The sequence below is a fragment of the Protopterus annectens genome, chromosome 9.part0 (assembly GCF_019279795.1).
Source record: "Protopterus annectens isolate FY-2018-M chromosome 9.part0, PAN1.0, whole genome shotgun sequence".
NCBI lineage: Eukaryota > Metazoa > Chordata > Ceratodontiformes > Protopteridae > Protopterus > Protopterus annectens.
The window spans coordinates 957,965,921-957,988,370 of record NC_056743.1 but is presented as its reverse complement, the minus strand read 5'-3'; the positions used below and the strand labels follow the sequence as shown (position 1 = coordinate 957,988,370).

Here is a 22,450-nt window from a genome sequence, read left to right as displayed (position 1 = left end):
CGAGTCAGAACTGATGATCAGTTCTGAAACTAACCAGTAAGAATGAAGGTGAGGTAGGACAACATAACATTTAATGTTAGCAAAGAAAGCAGTTTATTTTAATCCTGCCACTCTTTAAGTATTTGCATATTTCACCTAGGGGACTTAGAGCTTTTATGTCGCCTGCTAATCCATTTGAATTAAAGGATGAGATTGATAAGTTGTTTGCGGATAGGTGGATTAAAGCAGTGCATCATTGTACTATGTCCTGGGTGGAGATTTTGTTGGAGCAGAACTGTCTTAAATTACAAAAACTGAGTGGAGAGATTAAAAAGGTTTATTATGAATTTAGTTGTCTGATTTCCAGGTACATGGTACTTTGAAGGAAGTTGATCAAAAATTAATTAAAATGGAACAGGATTTGATAAAATGTAAAAAGAAAAAAAAATCTGTTACAGAACATTAAGTACTGTAGTTCTGAGAGAGCATTTATTTGAACATCAATCAATAACACTACTTATCATCAGAAGGGCATGGTCATGTTAGATTAGATGGCTTTTTGGTTGCTAACATCTCAGGCAGTCATAGTTTGGAGAGCAAGAACTCAAATTCAGAAATATATGCTTCTGTGTTTGTGCCACTGGCTCCAAATTCATATCATCCACAGCAACAACTACAGTGTTAACAGGATGTTTCCTATGAGGACCAAACCAAAAAGGGATAGAAGAGACAATACAATAGTTTTCTGAGAAACAGGTATCACTCTACACCTAAAAGACAGAATTACAACAATTAAAACTGTGAGAATTGTTTCTTTGTACCATTTATGTATTTTTATCCCAGGTACTGTCTAGACGAATTCTAGGCTGTACTTCTATAGCTTTGAATATTTCAAGTGTTGTTTTAAAGGGCTTACTATCAAAATGTCAGTCACCCCTCGTCGACACCACTAATGCGAACTCCGAACTGCGACTGTTGATAATGTCGAACACCGATATTCTGAAACGCAAAATCTCGCCCCCTTTTTGACCCATGATAGCACTTGTTTTGTGGTGTGGAGGGGTCGGAAATGTCAAAGTTCTGTGTTTTTTGCTATTTTGAGGAATCTGCGTTATGGCTTTCACATAAAGGAGTTTCCAATATGTACTTTTGAGGATGGGTGAGCGACATTTTAATAGTAAACCGTTTTAAAGGAATGTCTTTTTTCACTTTTGCCCCTTGGTGTGAAATGTATTTTTACTGTGTTACCGAGACAATATAACATTCAGATTTAATTGTTTAATTTGTATGGAAAGTTGCATTTATTAGATTTTTGGCATCATAAGCATAGTTATATTGCTTCCTCATCTCATACTGATGATGATTTCATTTTATTTGAGGATGTAGAAATTGATGATTTTTTTCTTTGGATGAGGTATCTACTTCTAATGCTTGTATACCTCTTGGTGATTGTTCTGTATATACTAAAACTTTTTTATACTTCCTTTTAATAATGAGACTTTGAAAAGTTTTGCTAATATTCAGGCAAATAAATTTAAACAATTTTTAGTGTACAAAAAAGATGTGGTTTATAATAATAAAAATGATTGGAAATTGCTAAAAGATATTCAAGAAAAACGGGATTTGATTATTAGACCTACAGTTTAAAGGAACAATATTATGAATAGACATCAATATTTTAATATGTGTATGTTACATTTAAGTGATATAATTACTTACCAAGTGTATTCTAAAGAAAGTTATGAATATTTTGTTACAGATTTTAAAGAGCTTGTACATAGAGGAATATATTTAGGGTATTTTTAACTTCAGAGTTTGATAAATTGGTTCCTTCATGTAGTAGGATTCCAGTATTTTATTTGCCTAAAGTTCACAAAAATTGACATAATCCCCCCATCCAGACCTATAGTATCTGTATGTGGAACTCTCTTGAAAAATGTTTGTAGAGTAGTTAATAATTGTCTGCTTCCATATGTTTTTAAGTTACCTTCCTATGTTAAGGATTCCACTGATTTGTTATTGAAATTGGGTAAGATTAATTAGATGGAGGACATGTACTGGATAGTTTTGGATGTACAAAGTTTATATACCGGTATACAACATAAAGGTGAGTTACAAACTATCTAGTATTTTATGGAGCAATGTCCTAAGTCTATGTATGTTTTAGAATTAATTGATTTTTGTTTGCGCAATATTTTATCTTTGATGATATAATTTTTAAACCGTTAGTAGGTATTGCTATGGGGCATCATTTGCCCTTGCTTATGCTAATTTTTATGGGTTTATTTGAAATTAATTTTATTTATAAAAGTATATCAAAATCATGTTATTAAATATTATAGTTATATTGATTTCATTTTTTTATGTTGAGGGGGCAGGGAATTTGCTGATACATTTATTTCTCATTTAATAATAGTAATGTCTTTCAGCTTTTCCCGGTTAGGAGTTGCCACAGCGGAACTCCGGTCCGCTAATGATTGGCAGCGGATTTTTGCAGTGCCGAGTTGCCAGCCCGACGCCCAACCTTCAAGGAAGGCACACCCATTCACGTATGCACCTACCTGCATGTCTTTAAACATCACTCGACCGTGGGGAGGACATGCAGACTACACACAGAAGGAGCTCCAGCTGAGAATCGAACGGGGCAACCTCGTGCTGTGAGGCGACGACGCTAACCGCTGCACCACCGTGGCCTACTCTCATTTAAATAATAATGGTATGAATTTGAAGTTTTTAGATTATCTTTCTCATCATTCAGTTAATTTTTTAGGCATCACTTTTTTATTGTGGATGGTAAAGTGCATACAAGTTGTATCATAAATCTATAGCGGTTATGGATTAATGCTAATTGTTTTCACCCCACTCATATTATAGATTCCTTACTGTATAGGGAAGTGTAAAGAGCTAGACTGCTTTGTAGCCATAGGCATGATTTTTTTGTTGGAAATTCAAACTATCATGTATATGTTTATAAGGTATCAGTATAGTGAACATAGTATTAATAAGGCCATTAATAAAGTTAGCATTTTGACTCAACAAGAAGCTTTAGATATTCATTTTTTAGATTATTGTAATAGCAGGTGAAAATCAAATGTTAATATGTGCAACACAAAACAAAAGGTTTTCCTTGTTACTGAATTTAATACTTTTTCTGATGAACTAGTTAATTTGGTTTGGTTGAATTAGTCTGTTACATGCAGTGATGTCTTGATGTCCAATCTGTTCTATTTATTGTCAAGCATTTCTTATATTGGGGTAGAATCATTTTTGATATATTAGTGCATAATTATTTTAGTAGTGTATTATATCACTATACCTGTTTATGACAGAGGTAAGCTTGTCAAACTTGTTCTGTTTGTAATGTTGTTAATTATTTTCCTAGGATTAATGGTTTAAATTATGTTCCTATAACTACATTTGCTTGTTATACAAAGCAAGTTGTTTATGCTTCAATTTAATGTCTCATCCAAAAGATAACACGCTCCAGATTGCAGCACCTCCACTTAAGCACTGCAGTGTCAGTAAGCCATCTACTTGGTGTAGGAATAGAACCCACAACCTACAACCTTCTACACCAAAGCTGTGTGTGCTATCTGACACTGCTGTCTGTGTTCTTAAATCCCTCATGCTTTCCTACTTTTGACTGACAGGCACAGGGCAGTACCACCCCCGCTGAGCCCATTGTGGGTTTGTGCTTCCTTATATCTGCCATACTTAGCTAGATTATGGGGCATTCCTTAATTAGGCTTATGTCCCCAGAGTCTCTCATTTGTACATGGAGTGCACATCTAAATCCTTCTCTCTCGTACAGGTGCTGTAGGCGCTCCTACAGCAGGATCAGTACCAACCCCTCCCTCCGAGACAAGCAGACTGGTGTCAGCTGTACATTAGCGTTTCTTCCCAGCCAGCTTATCCAGCATCCGGACTGCTAATCAGACTCCACTTTTCTGGGTATATTCAAGGCTTCACCCAGTAACTGAGGTTTAGGTCTTGGTTGGTTGTTAAAATGTTGATAACATACTCATAACTGATCATCTTGCAAGGGTGGAATAGAAGAAGGCAAAGAAAGGTGGTGCAGCAGGTGTTGAGTGTTGTGGTTGTGAGATTACAAGCATCTTTGCATTTCTACTTCCTTGAATGAAAATGTAGAAGAAAAAGAGTAATGGCTGCCTGTTGTTACTATGGGTGGATCCCTTTTGGATCCATAAGGCACAAGCAGACAAACCTATGCTAGACAAATATGATGCTTATTTAGATGAGGCCAGAGAGCCCGTCAGCCCTTCTCCACATGAAGTTAAAATTGGAATCACAGAAAAAACAATATTTGAGTGTTTCTTTTAAGCTGATTTGTGAGAAAGTCCATAAGGTATTTACAAAACAGTGCCCATCATCTGGGAAGACAGATCATAGGAATCCTAGGTAGTTCAAGGCTACACAGTCTTGCCAGTTCCAATCTTAGACTGTACCTCCCCTCTCAAGGAGGACTAGGCCAGTCAAGCATGTAGAAAATTTATGGATACCCATCCTGTTGTCCATGTCCCATTTGAAGGAAGATAGTATATGACTCTGCTTTTTGTGGAGAAGGCATCTACTCCAGCGGTAAGGAAAATGCTGAGTAATGAATCTCTCTCTCCACACTGTTTTAATGATCTGCTGATGCAGACTTAGATACCGTGCACTAGTATTTATAGGACTATTTAATTTGTGAAATACAAGAGCTTCTGAACCACTGAGTCCCTGTTTGCTTTGGAAGGCAGGGCATAGATCTCCTATGCGGAGCCTATAAGACAGAAAAGAGGGACAGTTGTAATCTTTTCTGGTAACTTACAGATTTTAAGCTTATGATCCTCTCTGTTAGGAACCTGTGGGGTTTTTCCAACTGTTTGATATGTGTGGTGATGCACATCCCAAAAGTGCTATTGTATTCTATAATTGGTCTGATCAGTGCTGAATACAAGGGGACAATTTAGTTGATATCCCCTTACCAATCAGCTGCTCCAAGTAGAACAGTTTCCTGACTGCCTTTGTTAAATGCGGATAAAAGAGAAGGAATTATCAACCTAGGTTCCCAGGTCTCTAATTACATTTTCATTTTGAAGTGCCGTATTATCAATGCTGTATGCTGGGGGTGAGAGGGTTGCCTGTCAAATGTGACAGTGTTGCTTTTTTTTAGCATTTAATTTAAGCCCATTTTCAATGCAGCAGGTATTTATAAGTGTAAGTTCCTGCTTGGAGGGCTTCTGTGCCAGAGGGGCGATTTGACAATGACTCCCATTTTTGCAGTCATCCACAGACTTGGTTAGCCGTAGATCTAATTTTTTAGTCTATAGGTCAGAGAAATAAATACTGAACAAAAGCTGTCTCAGCACTAAGCCCTATGCGACACCACTAGTCACTTTCTTGATCTTTAATGTTGCCCCTGCCACCCTAGTGCATGGATTCTGTCTTTTAGCTAGTTTGCTGTTCACCTTACCACACAGTGGTCAGTTTGTAATGCATTTAGTTTATTAAGTATGCCTGCATGGGGATGTCATCAAATATCTTGGCCAAATCAGAGCAGGCCTTGTGTATAGATTGACCACTGACAACAGCTAGCATTACTTTTTCAAAAAGGTTTAGCAGGTTCATTCGACAGGATCTACCTTTTGCAAAACCAAATTGCTGTGAATTTGGCCTGATGAGAGTTTATGTCTATGTTAATCACATCTGTTATAAAGTGTTCCTTGGCCTTACAAATGAGATTTATCAAGCAGATGGGCCTATAGTTTCCAGTTCAGTAGCAGGGTCACATTTATAGAGTGGCTTCTCCAGTGCTGTATGCCATACTTCTCGGACTGAGTCAAGTAGCCAGGCTTAGGATAAGTAGTTTAAGGAGAAGTCCCATCAGGTTATGTTTAGTACTGTTTAACAAATAGAACAATATGTTGTCTCATCCTTTTGTGGAAGTATTCTTGGTCTTGGACAGCACTTTCAGTACATGTTCTTTAGTGATGATGGTGGGGGTTGAGAGTTACAGAGATCATAGGGCTTTGGGTAGTTGTCTCAGGAATGGCATTTTCACTAAATCTCTATTATATATTGACAATGCCCACCAGTTCCAAGTAGGTGTTGTCATTTAGTATGAGTTCTGTACATTAATTGCTGTTTCTTAGTTTTCTAATGTAATTAAAGAAAGATTTGTAATTGTTCTTGGCATCAGATGCCATCCTGAGTTTATGGGCTGTCTTAGTAGATCTGTTTCTTAGTCAAATTCCTAATATTTCCTTGACTTGGGAGTTTTTTTAGATCATTTGTATATTCTAATGATTTTTCTCCTTTTATTGTTGATTTTATTTTTGTAAATGGGCCAGCAAGGGTGGCTTGCTTTTACATTTCCTGTTGTCTATGTGTGTAGATGGAACTGCCAATGCTTTACATTTTTACATTTATTTATGTGGATATAAAACAACTTTGTGACTCTATCTACTGAGGAGATGTCTGGGGTGATGATGTTATAAGTGAATTTTGAGACTTCATCAGAGAATTTGAGGAGATTTGTGTAACTGAAGTCTTTGAATGCTGATATGTTGTTTTCATGGGTTTAGATAGCTTGAGGGAAAAGGTTAACAGCTTATGGTCTGACGTAGAGGGAAGTAGTAGTGGAGTTGTGCATGATAGTGCTACTTTTATAAGTACCAGGTCAAGAATATTTTGCACTCTAGTTGGGCTAGCAATAATCTGGTCTATTGATTTTTTATGTGTTAAATCTAAAAACATCTGAGAGTATCCTACATTGATTGTGTAGATACTCCGGCCAATTGATGGGTAGTTAAAGTCTCCCAGAGTGATACAGTAATGGAGTCCTTTTATGCAGCACTCATCCACGATGTTTAGGAACCTGACATGAACTTCTTGGTTCGTGGAAGGTGTCCTGTAACAAGAGATAAACTGTTAGTTGATTTTGTTTACTGCTATTTCAGTTCAGTAATTTAAATTTGTGTGTCTCTGGGAATCTGCCTAGAGGTAGCATGGTTTCTGACAAACATGAACACACCACCCCTGTTGCAATGGACCTAAAGGCACGGTAGGTGCTAAACCTAGGTTCTGGGCATTAAAACAATGTTTATATGGTTACACATATATAGATGCTTTCTAAATGCATGAGTACCTCGAGGTCCAACAATTTGTTATTTAGACGAAATTTGATACTGTTTTGATGTATATTTTTTTAAACACCATTACTGATTTATCACTTGTGACATAAGCAAAGTTACATTTATATAAAACTAATCAAACCACATTAGCAAGTTCACATTTACAAACACTGCAGGATAAATAACAATATATGTGATGTATAATCTAAACAACATTACATAAATTGTTCAATTCCTGCCTTCTCTTCAACCTCATTCCTCTTGTAAAACATTTTCTGCATGTGTTGTTCTCACAATTTCCATTTTTTCTGTGTAATTTACTCCTATGCTTTTCTGAAGATCCCATTTCTTTTCTTTTGTTTATGTTAAAATATGCACAACTTTTAAGTATACTTGGTTTACTTTTTCTGTTTTCTAGTAATTGCTTTTCTGGCAGACACCAGACTTAAACTTAACTAGGCCTTACAGTTTCCAGGCTATTCAAATATTGCATTCCAGCGTAATAAAATTATTTTGTTAGTTGCACTCATTTGCTCACCCAGTATTCCTGACAGAGTCCTCTGTAAGGAATTTTTAAAGTATGACAACTTATTACACTCCCAAACACATGTTCCTAGTTACTGCTTTCTCCCCCATTACATCTCCAGCATTTACTATCTACCTGAGGAAAAATTAATTGGGAGTCTGCTTGGGGTATAATAGTATATATGCAAACACTTCCAGGCAAAAATCCTAAATCTCTAGACTTTGTTGCATATTTGCAAGCCATACATATGTCCTGCCATTGTTTCTTTGTTAATTGCATAGCTAATCTCTCTTGCCAGTCTTTTCAGACCTCTCCTGATTGATTCCTATAGTCATTGTGCAATATTTTATATTCCCTACTAATTATCCATTTTAACACCAGTTTCTGTTCTAGATTCAGTTAAAAACTCAACCAGTGCAGGTATTTCATGTAGGAATTCCCCCTATCCCTTTCTCTTTGTCTATATTCTGATATCAGTCCCTGGTACGGAAGGGAAGCACTAGCCTGCAATCCAAATGTCGTCTTGCACTCTTCCCATTCAGTTTTCTTTCCTTCTCTAATTAATTTTCCCAGTACCTTGGTTCCTTTGCCAGCTTCCTCCAGTACATTTTAGTCCCATCTTGCGTATTCTATGTACCCCTAATTGCAGTCATCCCTATCGGCAAAATTTTCTTTTCTCCATTCTTGAGCTGGCTTAGTTATTAGTATACTTTATACTGCTTTATGAATATAATATTTTGTATAACTGTTATTTTTCTCCTTAAGAATGTGTCTTTCCTCATTTCTTGAATTACCCTCCTGCTTCATCATTATCCCTTTCCACACTGAATTGTAGCTTTCTGTGTGTGATGCATAAGAGCCTTAACCTTGTAGCTCTAAAATATCCCTTCAAATTAGGTAATCATTGATCCTCCCAGCAGAACTAGTAGGTTAACATATCCCACTTGACTCTTGCCATCTTCCCTTCCCAAATAAAATCCTTCAACTTTTTTATTAATTACTTTCCACAACTTCTCCTCTGGTTGATAAAAATATGTCTGTCCTTTGCAGAAAACTGAAGGGATTGAATCATTTTTACTTCTTGTATTTTGCTGTCCATATCCATAGGCAAGAGCTTCCAGTTTCTCAGTTTTTGTATTGCCTTTTGTTTAGTCTCTTCCCACATATCCTTAGCTGCTATAACCAAATTATTTTTAATCTATACTCCTGAATACTTCATTTTATCTCATCCCCATTAATATGGGTATTGCTGGACCAGTTCATGTGTGGGTACATAGTTTATAGCTATAACCTTTATTTTATCTTCATTAATTTTATATCCTGAAAAAAAAAGAAACTGCTTCAGAATATTCCACAACACTGAGATGTCATTTTCTGGTTCCACTAGGTACAAAATAGCATCATATGCAAATAATGCCAGCTTTTCTTGAACACCATACCAATTATATCCTTGAATTTCTAAGTACCTTATTTTCTGTTCCAGTGGTTCTAAATATAACAAGTAACAAAGGAGGAAGAAGACACCCATGCCTGGTTCCTGTGTTCAGACAACTTAGCAGAGAGAAACCCTCCCACTTTGCCTCCAGTCCCTCGTACATCCTTCTAATTACCTTATTTTGGTATCAGGAAATGCAAATGCTTCCACTACCATACTCATAAAATCCCATCTTACTCTGTTGAATGTTTTCTGTGCATCAAAATCCACCAATAACATTGGTGCTTACTTACATTCTGCTTCCCTGTGAATCTTCATTGTTTTATTAATGTTGTCAGATATTTGCCTCCTCTCCACAAAACCACACGGATCCTCAACTATCAGTTTTGGCATCACCTTTGCCACTCTTTAATCCATTATAGATATAAACACTTTATAATCATGTTTTAGCATTGAGATGGGCTTATTACGGCCACCATGGCTTTTTTTTCCAGGATGTTGATGTCTCCCTTCTTTTAAAGTACTGTTAAACAAAACCTTCCAGATTGTTATCACTTTCTTCCCTCCTAACTTTCAAACTTCCATCAAAATACCATGATTTGAAATAGTTATTGGATGTGTGTCAAAGTTTTCAATGAAATTTACATGTTCCTGTGAAATATAATTTGTATCAAGTGTAGCCCATTTATTGTACTTTGGGAAATAATGTGTGATTCTCTCAAGTTTCTGCTGCTGAATTCACGCATTTCATACTAAAATTTTTTATAAATTCCTTCAGAAATCTACCCTCTTTTGTTATATTTTCCCTTTTAGGTCCCGAAATACATGCTCATTGTTGCTTAATGCAAACACACATAGTGTACATTTTCAAATAATGAAGTTTAACTCTCCTAACAGGAACATTTGTGCCAAATGTACAGCTGCTAACACAGGCCCTAGCTAACTTAAAGTTGAGGTTATCCATGCTGATATGCATGTTGTTGCCTGTGCTTCTACTTACACTAATTGGTGTCTGTTCTTTTTTTTTTTAAACCTTTATTTCCCGTCCCCAGAGGAGAAGACTACTTGCATACTTTCAGAAATCATTAACTTTTTGCCATGAAGAAACCAGTGTTCCATCTTCTACTGCCATATAATTAGCTTTTCTCCATGGAAAAGTAACAGATAAATTAATAAATGAAGTCCTTTGTTGCAGCCTGAAAGACGAGCATAATATTTATTGCTAAAGGAAATTTTTCATTATGTTCTATGTTTACTTGTTTCCACTTAAAATCTATTAGACTAAGCTAAGGGTTTTAATCCAGACATTCACCTCTGCAGAAGTAAGAGAAAACATTATCAACTCTACATACATTATGATCTGTGTACTTTTGCACCCACCTGAAAAAATCAAGATTACAGCCTATTACGTAAACATGCTTTTGTGTAGCTTTTCTTCTCTCTTTGCACAATAACGCCTACACTTCTTAATATTAAAAAATAAGAAAGAAAAAGATGAGGAACGAAAAAAAGACAACTGTTTAATAACTTTATCACATACAAGAGCAACTAAAATACTTTACTATAAAATATGCAGTTTATATTGTAGAATGTTTCATAGAAATACTGTTAAGAAAAAAAATGTTTAACTTAGTTTTTTCCCTTCCTCCTCCCCTTCCCTCAGAGTTCCTCCAAACATTAATAAATTGAAGTAAGGCAACTGCCTTTCAGTTCCAGACAAGTTTAACAAAGTCAATAAAAGTCCACTCGTTCCACTTATTTTTATATAGCCACATTTCACAAATGTGATTGACACTTTGCAGTCTCACATTTATTAACTCATTAACACGTTTCTGATCTTCTTCCTGTTCATCTCCATCTCCCAGGACCAGCTTTTGGTTCAGTTCCATGGTGCTGCAGATTCTGCTGCTCACCCCCAGTGGTTTTATCTGTCTGAAGCATTTTCCCTTGAAACAGTGAATTTTTTTCACTGGCAAAGTCTCATCATGTGCTTATTAGAAGAATAAGAAACAGAGTCCCCTTCTGCTTTGATGGCAGATTTTTTGTTGGACAGACTTTTGCATTTCCTCCTTTGCCTGTTCTGCAGTGACTTTGTTCCACTAAGAAAAAAATATTCTGAAGACAGCTAGATACAGCAGCTTGAACTTCACACCTGCCTTTCAACATTACTTGATTACTGGAATTAATTCTGCCTGGTGTATAGTAAATAATCATTTTCCACAAACACTAACATCTCCAACTTTAACAGTTTGCCCTTTCACTACAGGTTTGTTAGGGTCAACTCTTTCTGCTGGCAGGTTTGCATCTTTGGTAATAAAGGTCTTGGCTGCTTTCTTGTGGCCATATTTGGAGCATACCCACAGTGTGCCCTTTCAATTAACAGTTTCTGCTGTGGAATACTAGTACAGTTGCTTACTTTTGCCTTCACAAAACTAATGCAGTGTGTTCCTTATAGTTTATCTGATACAGCAGAAAAGCTCATATTTCCCTACATGCTCTGTCCTCTAATTCTAGCATGTGTTGAAATATCTCTTCTTGAGCGGTTTCATACTCAGATAGCCTTTTCTTCATTTCAGTCTCTGATTTTTTGCAGTTTTATTAGCTCATCTGAATATCCTTTTTTAAAGTTTCTTCCATTTTGTTCCAGCCTTTTATTTTAGTTGAAATACTCCTTCACTGTTTTATTTATTTTGATCAGTTCTGAGCCCATCTGACTTATTTTTTCCTCTGATTACTGGTAGCCGTGTCTTGCACCAAAGCTGGAGCTTGAACTACTTTTTGGTGAACAATTGGAACATTTTTCCCAGTCAGTGTTTTCTCGTCATCTTTTCTAGTTGATTCAGTGTACTTAATAGCCAGTAACTGAATTTCACTCATATTAACACTGTCCCAGGCTGCAGTTTCTTAGTTTTTGTTTTCACAATGGATGAGCTGTAGTCAAGCTGTTGACCACTGGGCAGCCATCTTGGAAGTCTGTTGACTTTGATATTGATACATTTGCTACATTGGGAATGTTCATTAACTGAACTTTGCTAAAAAAGGCACTGTCGGGACATTAAAGGCTTTACCAGTACACAGAAGCCTTTGAACGACAGCAGACCAGGCTTTGCAAATCAAGTAAGACATCTCTGTGAACTACATCTGCTGTGCTTTAGTCTTTGAATTGTGAGTTAACATTTTTGGGGTTGATATTAGTGCTGAATTTTATTATTTAATTTGATAATTTAATTGTTCATATTCTCTAAGGTAATTTGATAATTTGTGTTGCAGCTGTTGATGTAGAAAAGGACTTTAAAACCATGCTGAACTGATGTTTTGTTTAGTGGGTGATGATAAAGTGAACCGTAACATATTCTGCATTTGCTTAGCATATGAATTGTAAATGTCGTCTCTTTTACTTAAATAAATTTCACAGTTCAGGCTAGTAATATTACTCGCACTGTCCTGATTCCAGAACTCTTTTCCTCCTTAAACCTGTTTACTCTTCTTTCAGAACCATTCCCCCACCCCTTTTTGTGTATATCTTGTGCATGCAACTGTTGTCTCTTTATGTATAAAATCTCTGAAACTCCAAAATGGCTGGCATTTAAAATGTGCTGTATTTCTCCTCTTGTTCATTGACTCCCACCCATAACAACCCCTTCATTTGCCCTTGCTACATTTAAGCTCACTCCACACCCCTATTTTAGCCCCAGTCCCACTCCCATCCTCAAACAACTGTATACTAGTCTGTCTTTGAACCAATAAAATAACTTCAAAAATCCTAATAACTCCTTTGTCCCCACCCTCTGAACTACACATCTAATGCCACTAGCCCCTTAACCTCACTCAACTCATTTTAAAATCCTTAGTTGTGATTATCATTTCTAATCCCAGTTCCTTTTATTTACTATCACCCCAACTTTCCAGTTCTCATTATACTACAGTACAGTCCACTCTTAGTAAAATGCTCCTTCAAAGTGTACTAATCTCCTCACTCCTAGCTCCCCTTACCCATTTATCTTCCTTCCACTCCCTAACATATCTTCTATGACTTACTAAAATTGCTGAAACTTCAAAGCAAATGCTACCCTCTTCACCATGTCCCATAAAATCCTCTTCTATTGCAAACTCCCACCTTCCACTTAATAGTCATAACTATAAGCTCAACTTTCAACCAAAAATAAAAATAAAATGGCTGAATCCATATGTTGAGGACGGATGGAAAAGACCACATCAAATCAGTTGTTATGGTTAGAATTTTGTGTTTATTAATTTTAATTGTGGGCATGAGAATCTCTGCATTGCCAGTTACAGTAGGGTTAGCTGGCTGTATTGACAGGTTAATTGCTTGCTTGGATATTACAACAACTCCACCAGGCTTTTGCTTTTTTTTTTTGTCTAGCCTCAGGATAGTGCAGCCTGTTGGAACAATTTCTTCATCATGTATTTTAGGTTTTAGCCTTGTTTCTGTAGCTTTGATTATGTCTGGTAAGTGGTGTGCAACCTAAGCATGAACTTCACACAGTTTGTTGCCGATGCTTCTGAGGCTGACATTGAAGAGTAACAGACACCTAGTGTGTTTAGAGTAGGGTAGTGATGCCAAAGGGGATGTGGGCTGGTACACTTGCCCTGGGATAGGATGAATATCCCCTGAGGCAGTTAGCTTAAATAGGACTAGTTGTGAGTTGAGCCATTTTATTTTTAACATCTGACAGGAGAGAGTCTTGAAAGACCTACAACACTAGGAGAACAGTTCTAGTCTCCATTACATGGATGTGTAGACTGGCCTTTGATTGTGACCACGTACCTTGGACTGTCTTTCCCAAGTAATGCCTCCCACCCCAAGTGAGAAGTGTCTGTGGTCACCACTGCTTGGTTAGAGGAAAGATTGAAGAGGTGTCCTTGAGAGACATGTGCAGACTCCAACCACCACTGGATAAGAATCATCATTGACCTTGCCAACAAGGACATAGGCAATCTTCAAACTCAAGACTTAACCCAGTTTGGCTTTATTAAGGGTAGATCATGTTTATTAAACCTAGTAGACTTCTTCAAGAAAGTCACCAAAGACCTGGATGAAGGTTAGGCAGTGCATACTGCCTGTCTTGACCTAACCGAGGCTTTTGACACCATTCCCCAAGTTATCGTTGAGAAATTCTCCCAGCTGGGGATTTTAACACTTATATCACTAGATGGGTAGCTAACTGGCTCACTGAAAGAACACATACTGCCAAAGTTGATGACTCCACCTCTACCAGTAAACCCGTCACCAGTGGTGTACCACAAGGATCTGTGCTGTGCCCTTTACTGTTTGGAATCTATTTCTCAGAAGTCCAGGCTAAAGTAGACGGCCTTTGGCTTACCAAGTTCACTGATTATTGCAAATTGGGTGCAATCACTGATTCCCCCAATGATGTTAACCTATTACAGGAGGGGCTAACACAGACAAATGACTGGTGCCAAAGCCATGGTCTAAAACTTAAGTCAAAAAAGTGCATTATTATCCACTTTGGCAAAGCAGAATTCCCTGCTAATTATAATATTGACAGCACCACCACCCCTCAAGTTCAAACCCAGTGGTACGAGATCTGGGAAAACTGGTAGATAGCAATTGGAATTTCGATCACCAAGTTTCCACAGTTTTAAGGAAAGCCTTCTACGTTGTGCATCTCATAAGTAAGGCATTGCATCCAGGTCTAAGAAAGTTATAACTCCACTGTACTTGACCCTCATCAGACCATTAACAGAATACAATGCTCCCTTCTGTATTTCCCTCACCAGACACCTGTAGCAGCTGGAGAGATCACAGGGGTTTCCCACCAAGAAAATACAGGGCCTACAAACCATGACTTAGGTGGATAAACTTAAAGCCCTGTCACTGTACTCTTATCATATAGGCTGCTGAGAGGCGACTTGTGCCTGGCCTACAGGGCAGTCTCTGACCTGCCCTGATTGATATGCTGCACATCCACAAGTCAAATGGCATAAGAATCACTGACTCTAGGGATCTTAACCTAGTCTATGACATTAACAGAACGAGCTGGAGTGACAGATATATCTCCAAGAGATTGCTGATACTCTGGAATAAACTTCCAATTCACATGAAGCAGAGCTCCTCACTGACCCTATTCAAGCACAACCTGAACCAAATGGAAGGGAGACGGCAAATTCACCCCGGGGGCACCCCCATGTCCCTCATGAACAGGATTAATCTGTGTTTGTCTTAGACTCAGTCTATGAATTACATCCATCTAACCAAGGACAATTGTGGTAACTTTGGATTAACATGGCTAGGCCTGTAATTAGGGCCGCTAGCCTATTAACTTCCTATGAACCTGTTTTGTACACTCTTACTGGGTGCTGGGCTCAGCTCCAGATCTACTGTCTCACCCATCGAAGTCGCCTCACCTGGACATGCAATTGCTGAAGCTGACAATATGGTTTCTGCAATTACACTGACATATAGACAGCCCAGGTTTTCAGCCTTGGTTGTTCATATGTTGACTTCTTTCCAGAAACCTTCTGCACATAAGATTTACAAAAGTAAATGGAAAAGGTTCTCATTCTGGGCAGTTGAAAACGATCTTGAAAATTTTTCATCTCCTTTTCCAGATGTCTTGGAATTTCTTGCCAGTCATTTTCAGAATGGAGACAGCTATTCCACTATCAAAATAAATTTAGCAGCTATATCTTCTTTTGACATTGGTGAGAATCACTCATCCTTAAGACTATTTAAAGCCTTTCTCCACAGGAAATTTTTGTCCCCCACTTAGAGACCAAGTTCCTCCCCGGGATATCAAAATGTTACCGCAAGCCTGAATTAGCCCTCCATTTGAACCTGCTGCCAAAACTGATTTAAAATGTTTATCTTGGAAAACAAAGTTCTTAGCTGCTGTTAATCCTGCTAGGAGAATTTCTGAGCTCCATACCTTGTCTGTAAAACCTCCCTAGAAGGTTTTTCACAAAGATGTGCTTGAAAACCAACCATTCTTTTCTTCCAGAGGTGGCTTCTGAATCATCTATCAGCCAGTCCATAAGTCTTCCTGTGTTTTTCTGAAATTGTATATACATTGCAACTATTGGATGTTCATTGTCAGTTACAATCCTATTTACATTGGACAAAAGCCTTCAGGAATACTGATCAGATGTTTGTCTCTTACTCTCTCTTGTCAAGATGGGAAAGGGGTTATCCAAAGTCATTGTCTTCCATTGGCTGTCTGAATGTATATCCTGTGTTTAGAAAGAAAGGGGTTTATCACAGCCTGCACCCCCAAAAGCCCATTCTGCTAGATCTGTAGCCTCATCAACAGCCCTTCTTATCCTGAGTACCTCCTGATATATGTGGAGCAGCTACCTGGTCCAAGGTCCACTTCATTTCACATTATAAATTGGATATACAGTCGAGATTAAGACCCTCTTTTTGTCTGGCTGCTCTCCAGAATATCCTTTTTTTAATTTCTCCAAGACTTTTGGGTTTCTAATACCATGACAGGAGTGGACCCTATTCCTAAGTCAAAGTACGATTAAAGTTCATGAAATTAGTATTGTTTCAATATTTGATGTCAACCAGAAGTGCTTTTCGCAGCACCTGCGATGTGCCCGGTAATGACTCCTGCAATTCGTACGGGGTTACATGTATTGGTAACGTATCTAAATATGATTGTAAATTCTTTTTTATAGACCTGTTGCTCCTACTACTATTTGAACTGTATGGGTATCTTTCTTCCACATTGCTCTCATTTCTGCCTGCAAATCCTGATATTTTATGACACTGTGGCTCTGTGTACGCAAGCCACTGTAGTCACTGGGTATGGTGATTTCAATGACCAATGCTACTTTTGTCTTCTTTTCATAGACCACTATATCTGGTTTTCTAGCATCTGTCTTTCTGTAAGACTACCCAGATGTTACAGTAGCTGGGGACTGTGTCCCTTACATTGAGGAACAGATGGAAAAGACAACATCAGATATGAAAGCTGTGTGCTCACTATAACGATAGGTCTGTGTTGTCTATAGTCACCCTTCTTCAACTTCCCACTCTCTTTCCCCCTCCATGTATTTTATGGTGTTTGGCTTTTTAACTCCTGGACTGGTCTGGCTGACTTAGCCTTGGTTCCTGGAGGTTTTTTCCCTTATCAAGATCATGTATCTTAGCTGTTTTTTTTCTTCTGTTTTAGACACTGTATGCTTGCCTTTTTTCTTGTAGGCAAATTTGATCTGAGGTAGCTGGGTCAACATGGAGGAATTATGGGTAAGGGGAGGAGCCTGAGCACCGGATCCAAAGCTTAAAAGTGGCTGAAGTCAGATCCAACTCTGATCCGAAAACCCATATGTTGAGGAAAGAAGGAAACACACAACACAGATCTATCTTCATATTGAGTAAATAACTTTCATTTTACATTCCCTGGGTAATGGCAGTGATGCTGCTGAATAACACCTGTCATGGGTCTGTACCGGTGTCCCCAGGAAGCTCTCAGTTCTAAATGATTTCAATATTGGTTGTCTAACTATACAAAAAGATCCCTCCATCAACAGTATTAGCCTATATGGCTTTAGTCAACTAATATGTACCCCAACTAGATATAACAAAAATACTAGTAGACAAAGTACACTGGATTGGATCCTGACCAACACCCCAAGTAAAATAATTTCTACTAGATCTCCTCCCTAACAACTTGAGAGACTGCCTTCCTACTTTTGATCTAAGAGGTAACAGTAGCCCAAGCTTTACTAGAACCTCTCTCATAATTTAACCAACTTTGGTGTAGATGCTTTTAATGCTACACTAAAATCAGTCAACTGGGAAATACTAAAAACTTCCTAAGTGAATAAAGCTGTAACACTATTTCATGCCATATTTCTGAATGCACTCAACAAATTTTCCCTACTTAAGAACAAACAAGTCAAATTTAACCCACTACCTTGGTTAACTAGAGAAACACAGCAGCTAATGAAAGGAAGAGATAAAAAATAATAAACCAGGAAATACAGTCCAAACCACGAAAAAACATCTAAACAAGCTCACTCCAGATATAAAAAACAAACCACTTTTATTTTCCACAGTGTATGTAAGCGCTTTCGTCCCAAATTAAATTTTTACAGGAACTTCCTTCAGACAAACCAAGAAATCACAGTCACATCTGTAAATACTCCTAAAACTATCACTTTAAATGTTACAGGAAGTGATGTTACGTTTTAGGAGTATTTATAGATGTGACTGTGATTTCTTGGTTTGTCTGATGAAGTTCCTGTAAAAATTGAATTTGGGACGAAAGCACTTACATAAGTTGTGGAAAATAAAAAGTGGTTTGTGTTTTATATCCAGAGTGAGCTTTTTTGAACGGTTTTAAAGGAAGAGATGAAGTTTGTATTACCTGGAAACAAAAAAACATTCTTAATAAAGTCAATATGTATTAGATAGCTCCAGAACCAGGCCAAAGTAGGATTAAAGTTGGCAAAAGATACTTCTGTACCAACCTACAAAATAATAATCCACAAAGGAAATAAATCAATATACTTCACTACCATCACAAAACCATCCTCTTCCCCTTACCCAGAATGGTAGAAAAGTGTATAAAATGGCAGAAAAGTATATTCAACAGTATCTACCTAAATACTTGACAATAATCATCTGTCCCCAACCCAGCATGTTTTTTGCCCACACCATAGCACCACCTCAGCCTTCCTTAGCTTCTGTACTACCATCAGTTTACATAAGAATGATGGACATTCAGTCTCTGCAGTATTCTTTGACTTTTCAAAGGTGATTGATACAGTATTACACTGTAAACTGCTTAACAGACTCCAATCCTTAGAGCTACGCTCTGACTGTGTCTCCTGGCTCTACAGTTATTTGGCTGATAGACAACAAGACGTGAAGTGGGAAAATAATTTCTCCTACTTTCTTCCTGTGTCAGTAGAAGTACCTCAGGATTCCAGCCTAGGTCCACTACCATTCAATACTTTCATTAACAATCTATATAAAGCTAGTAAACCTGCTTCTGTCTTTCAGTACACCAACGACTATAATTGTGCATCCCAGTCTGTGGAAAAATTGCACCAGTATACCCAAGACTCCCTTCTCTCTGTGGAAACATGACTCCATAAAGCCAGACTCCTGCCAAATCCTAAAAAAAAGCTACTTTTATTCACACCTAAGCTGTACAATGAAAAAGAACCCCCTCTTTACGCTAACATCTTCCAATAACACCAAATTCAAGCGAGTATCTCATACCAAACTTCTATGTGTTGGTATTGATGAAAATATCAAATTTTATCTCTGCATAAAAGATATTGTAAAAAAATCAACAAAAACTTGGCACACACTTTGCAGAGTTGAGCCAAACCTGATTGTGCAAGAATCTGCATTGATAATGCATACCTCCTCCCAACATTCTTATATGGATTTCCCCTACTTATCAACTTGCCTTTAACCTGATCTCATCTTCTAGAGCAATGCTACAATAAGCAATGTTTACAACGTAACCTTCTGCATAGAACCCAAAACAGCTTAGCCCTAAAGCAGCTAAACTGGACAGAACTCCCCCATAGCATAGTTATCTCCCAACTGTCTTGTCACTCACTCCCTCAATAATCCTGAAAAGTGCCCAAGCTTGTGCAGTGTACTCCGTCAGTATGCACCAAACAGAACTTTGAACTCATGTGATAAGTACCTGTTACAGGTAACTAAAGCCAACAATTCATTCCACTTAAAAGTTAATAATAATCTCAAATCTTTTAAACAGCACCTAAAGCTTTCCCTTGGTGGATACTTACTCCTGCTCATGCTCTACCCCAGGATAAGTACAGCTCATAATTTTGCTTTTCTTTTTCCTTTTATTACCTGTTCCCTTTCTCCTTCTCTTAGATCTTCCCTCAGCACTAGCTTTCCCTATTAATTTCTCATCTCTCTCCCCTACTCTTCAACATCCTCAGTCCACCATTACGCAGCCCTGCATCTTCCCTCCCCCTTATTCTTTCTTTTGCTACTCTCTGACAAAGACCATTAGTAGCTTACAACTTCTCAGTACAACTGTCTTGTCCTAATTGCTCTGCCCTACATACCATATGAATTTTTGTCACTTGTGTAGCTAATCTCCAGACATTAACCAAAAACCATACAGTGTTGTACCTTAATGTGATTGCTGTGTGTGTAACAGTTATGTATCTAGCCTTTTTTCCTTTGTTTGTATTATTAATGTGTGAAGCTTTTAATCTTTGCTCCTTCTATGTCTATTTGTGGATGTTTTCTCCCCTAGCCTCTGATGGAAAGGGGCACTGTCCAGACGAATTATCCCAGTAAATAAATGTAATTTAAATAAGTAAAATAAATCTTGTTCCAAGCTGACACATACTAGAACCCCCTGAAATGATGCCAGTTATTTAGTCAATTGCTGAGGCCAGTCATCTTTTCTTTGTACTTGGGCATCATTCACGAAGAAGAGAGGATTCCACTCAGTGTCAGGGTCTCATCTGCCTTTTTAACATGCATGTACAGAGTACTTAGATATGTCTCTCTGCTTCTCTCTCAGGGTTTTTGCTTCAAGTTATTCACCCCCACAGGTACAACTACCATGCAGTAGTTATATTTGTCGGGTGCAGGTGTCCATGCTAGAACTCGTCAGAGATTTCGGGGGCATGGCTAGGCTTAAAAAGGCCCTTTTGGTCGTTAGCGAAGTAAACACCTATGAACCTAAGGGCCCTTGAAACATTCAAGATCCTGGCAACCTGAAAGACAGCTCACTGCTACCGTGTCTTTGCCCAGCCTAGACAGTTGGCATTGTGAATGTCTCACTGTAGAGTCACCAGTCACTAAAACATTATTTTGTGCAGTGCTCTGGTGTACTGGAACAGAGGCCCTTTACTCACTGTGACTCTCTGTTAAAGGTGAGCTACTACTCGATGCATTGTTTGATTTTGATTTTTACTGACACTTAATCCTTACAGGTCTAGGAGGCTTACATAATGATTTCTATACAGTATCAGCATATGACATTATATAATGTGCCAGGGTTGGGTCATAGCATGTGGTGTGTTAGTGCATTTCTCATAGTCTTTTTGTGAGAGTGTGGCTTACATAGCTCAAATATTTGCACCTCTCACAAGCAGTTATCGGTCCGTAGTAATTAGGAAATTAATAATGAAATGTTCACAATTTGTGGTTTGAAAATGTTGTTATATTTTTTTCTACAGGCAAGTAAAAGAGGAAGAAAGACTTCTGAAGCAGAACACTGATGCGCATATTGAAAATCATCAAGTGTGTAGCAGAAAAATGTTTCATTTTTCAGGATGCTGAAATTATTAAATGCATAATATTTCTGGAATATTTCTACTGTAAAACTATGCAGATTTTTCAAAACAGAAATTTTGATTATATAATACTCTGTGTTTTAACACAAAAAAATATGCCATTTGAATTTTTCAAGTGAAAATTGTGTTGTACGGATGATTAAGGCAACACAGTTGAATGCAATATGAACATTTTGTTGAAAAATGGCACTACATCCTGTTTCTCATAGAAGTAAAACTTAATTTATTATTTTTCTTGCTATAGCTTTTTATACTGAAGGAGTTTAGAACCTTAAATTGTTGATTGACTTTCCCCTTTGATTAAGTTTGACATGCACACTTAAAAACAAAGTAAGATGATCATTTTGTTTCTAGTTTTGTATTGTCAACATGTTTATTAGTCTTGCTTGCTAAATTTTCTTGCTGTGTCAAAAAAAAATCTGCTGATATCTTTGTACCAAAACTTCAAACTTTGTAAGAAGGCAGTGCAAAAACGTAGCTGAACATTAGCTGATGTTGTATAACTGTACTAAATTAAAACATTGAAATAGAGCAGAAATACACCAGTGTACTTTAAATGTTAACAGAAATCACTGAGGATTATGATGCTTTTGCAGCAGTGTTTTTTATACAGATCTGCCTTTCTAGTACATAAAACATTTTAAAACTAGGTAGAGTTTTTCTACTTACACTTTTTGTTGTAAGTAAACATGGTCTTCCCTTAATTACATATTCTTAGCACTCCCCTAATTTTGTTGTGTCTGCACTTCTCAGTTTAATTCTTGAATCTGTGTGTTGTCAGTTTTATAAATATTAACTAACACTATTATTTATTCTTTTTTTCTTGCTTATAATTTATTTTTGTTACATAGCCATTGTGGCCAAAATGAACTGGTAGGCAATTAATACATTTTGATATTGTGGCATTCTGTAACTGTCACTTTTTAACTGTACTTTACTTTTTTTTTTTTTTTTTTTGTGTTGACCATGTTAGTGCCTGCCATCCTGATAAATAGATCGGGTCTATATTAAATTTTCAAAAGCCGGCAATGTAGAATCTTGACATTGTTGACATGAGAATAGCGAAACTGCAGAACATCAAACAAG

At 37.4% G+C, this 22,450-nt stretch overlaps 1 protein-coding gene across 6 annotated transcripts in view; it reads left to right on the top strand.

Moving 5' to 3' along the window:
- The window catches only part of GKAP1 (G kinase anchoring protein 1), a 2,226,639-nt gene extending 2,204,735 nt beyond the window's left edge, over positions 1 to 21,904 (top strand). For all 6 annotated transcript variants that reach the window (XM_044083704.1, XM_044083701.1, XM_044083700.1 and 3 more), the window contains one exon: positions 21,248 to 21,904. In XM_044083704.1, coding sequence (XP_043939639.1) covers positions 21,248 to 21,289 — 42 coding nt within the window. In that variant the 3' untranslated portion in view covers positions 21,290 to 21,904. The remainder of the gene's footprint in view (positions 1 to 21,247) is intronic.
- The last annotated feature ends 546 nt before the right edge of the window (positions 21,905 to 22,450 follow it).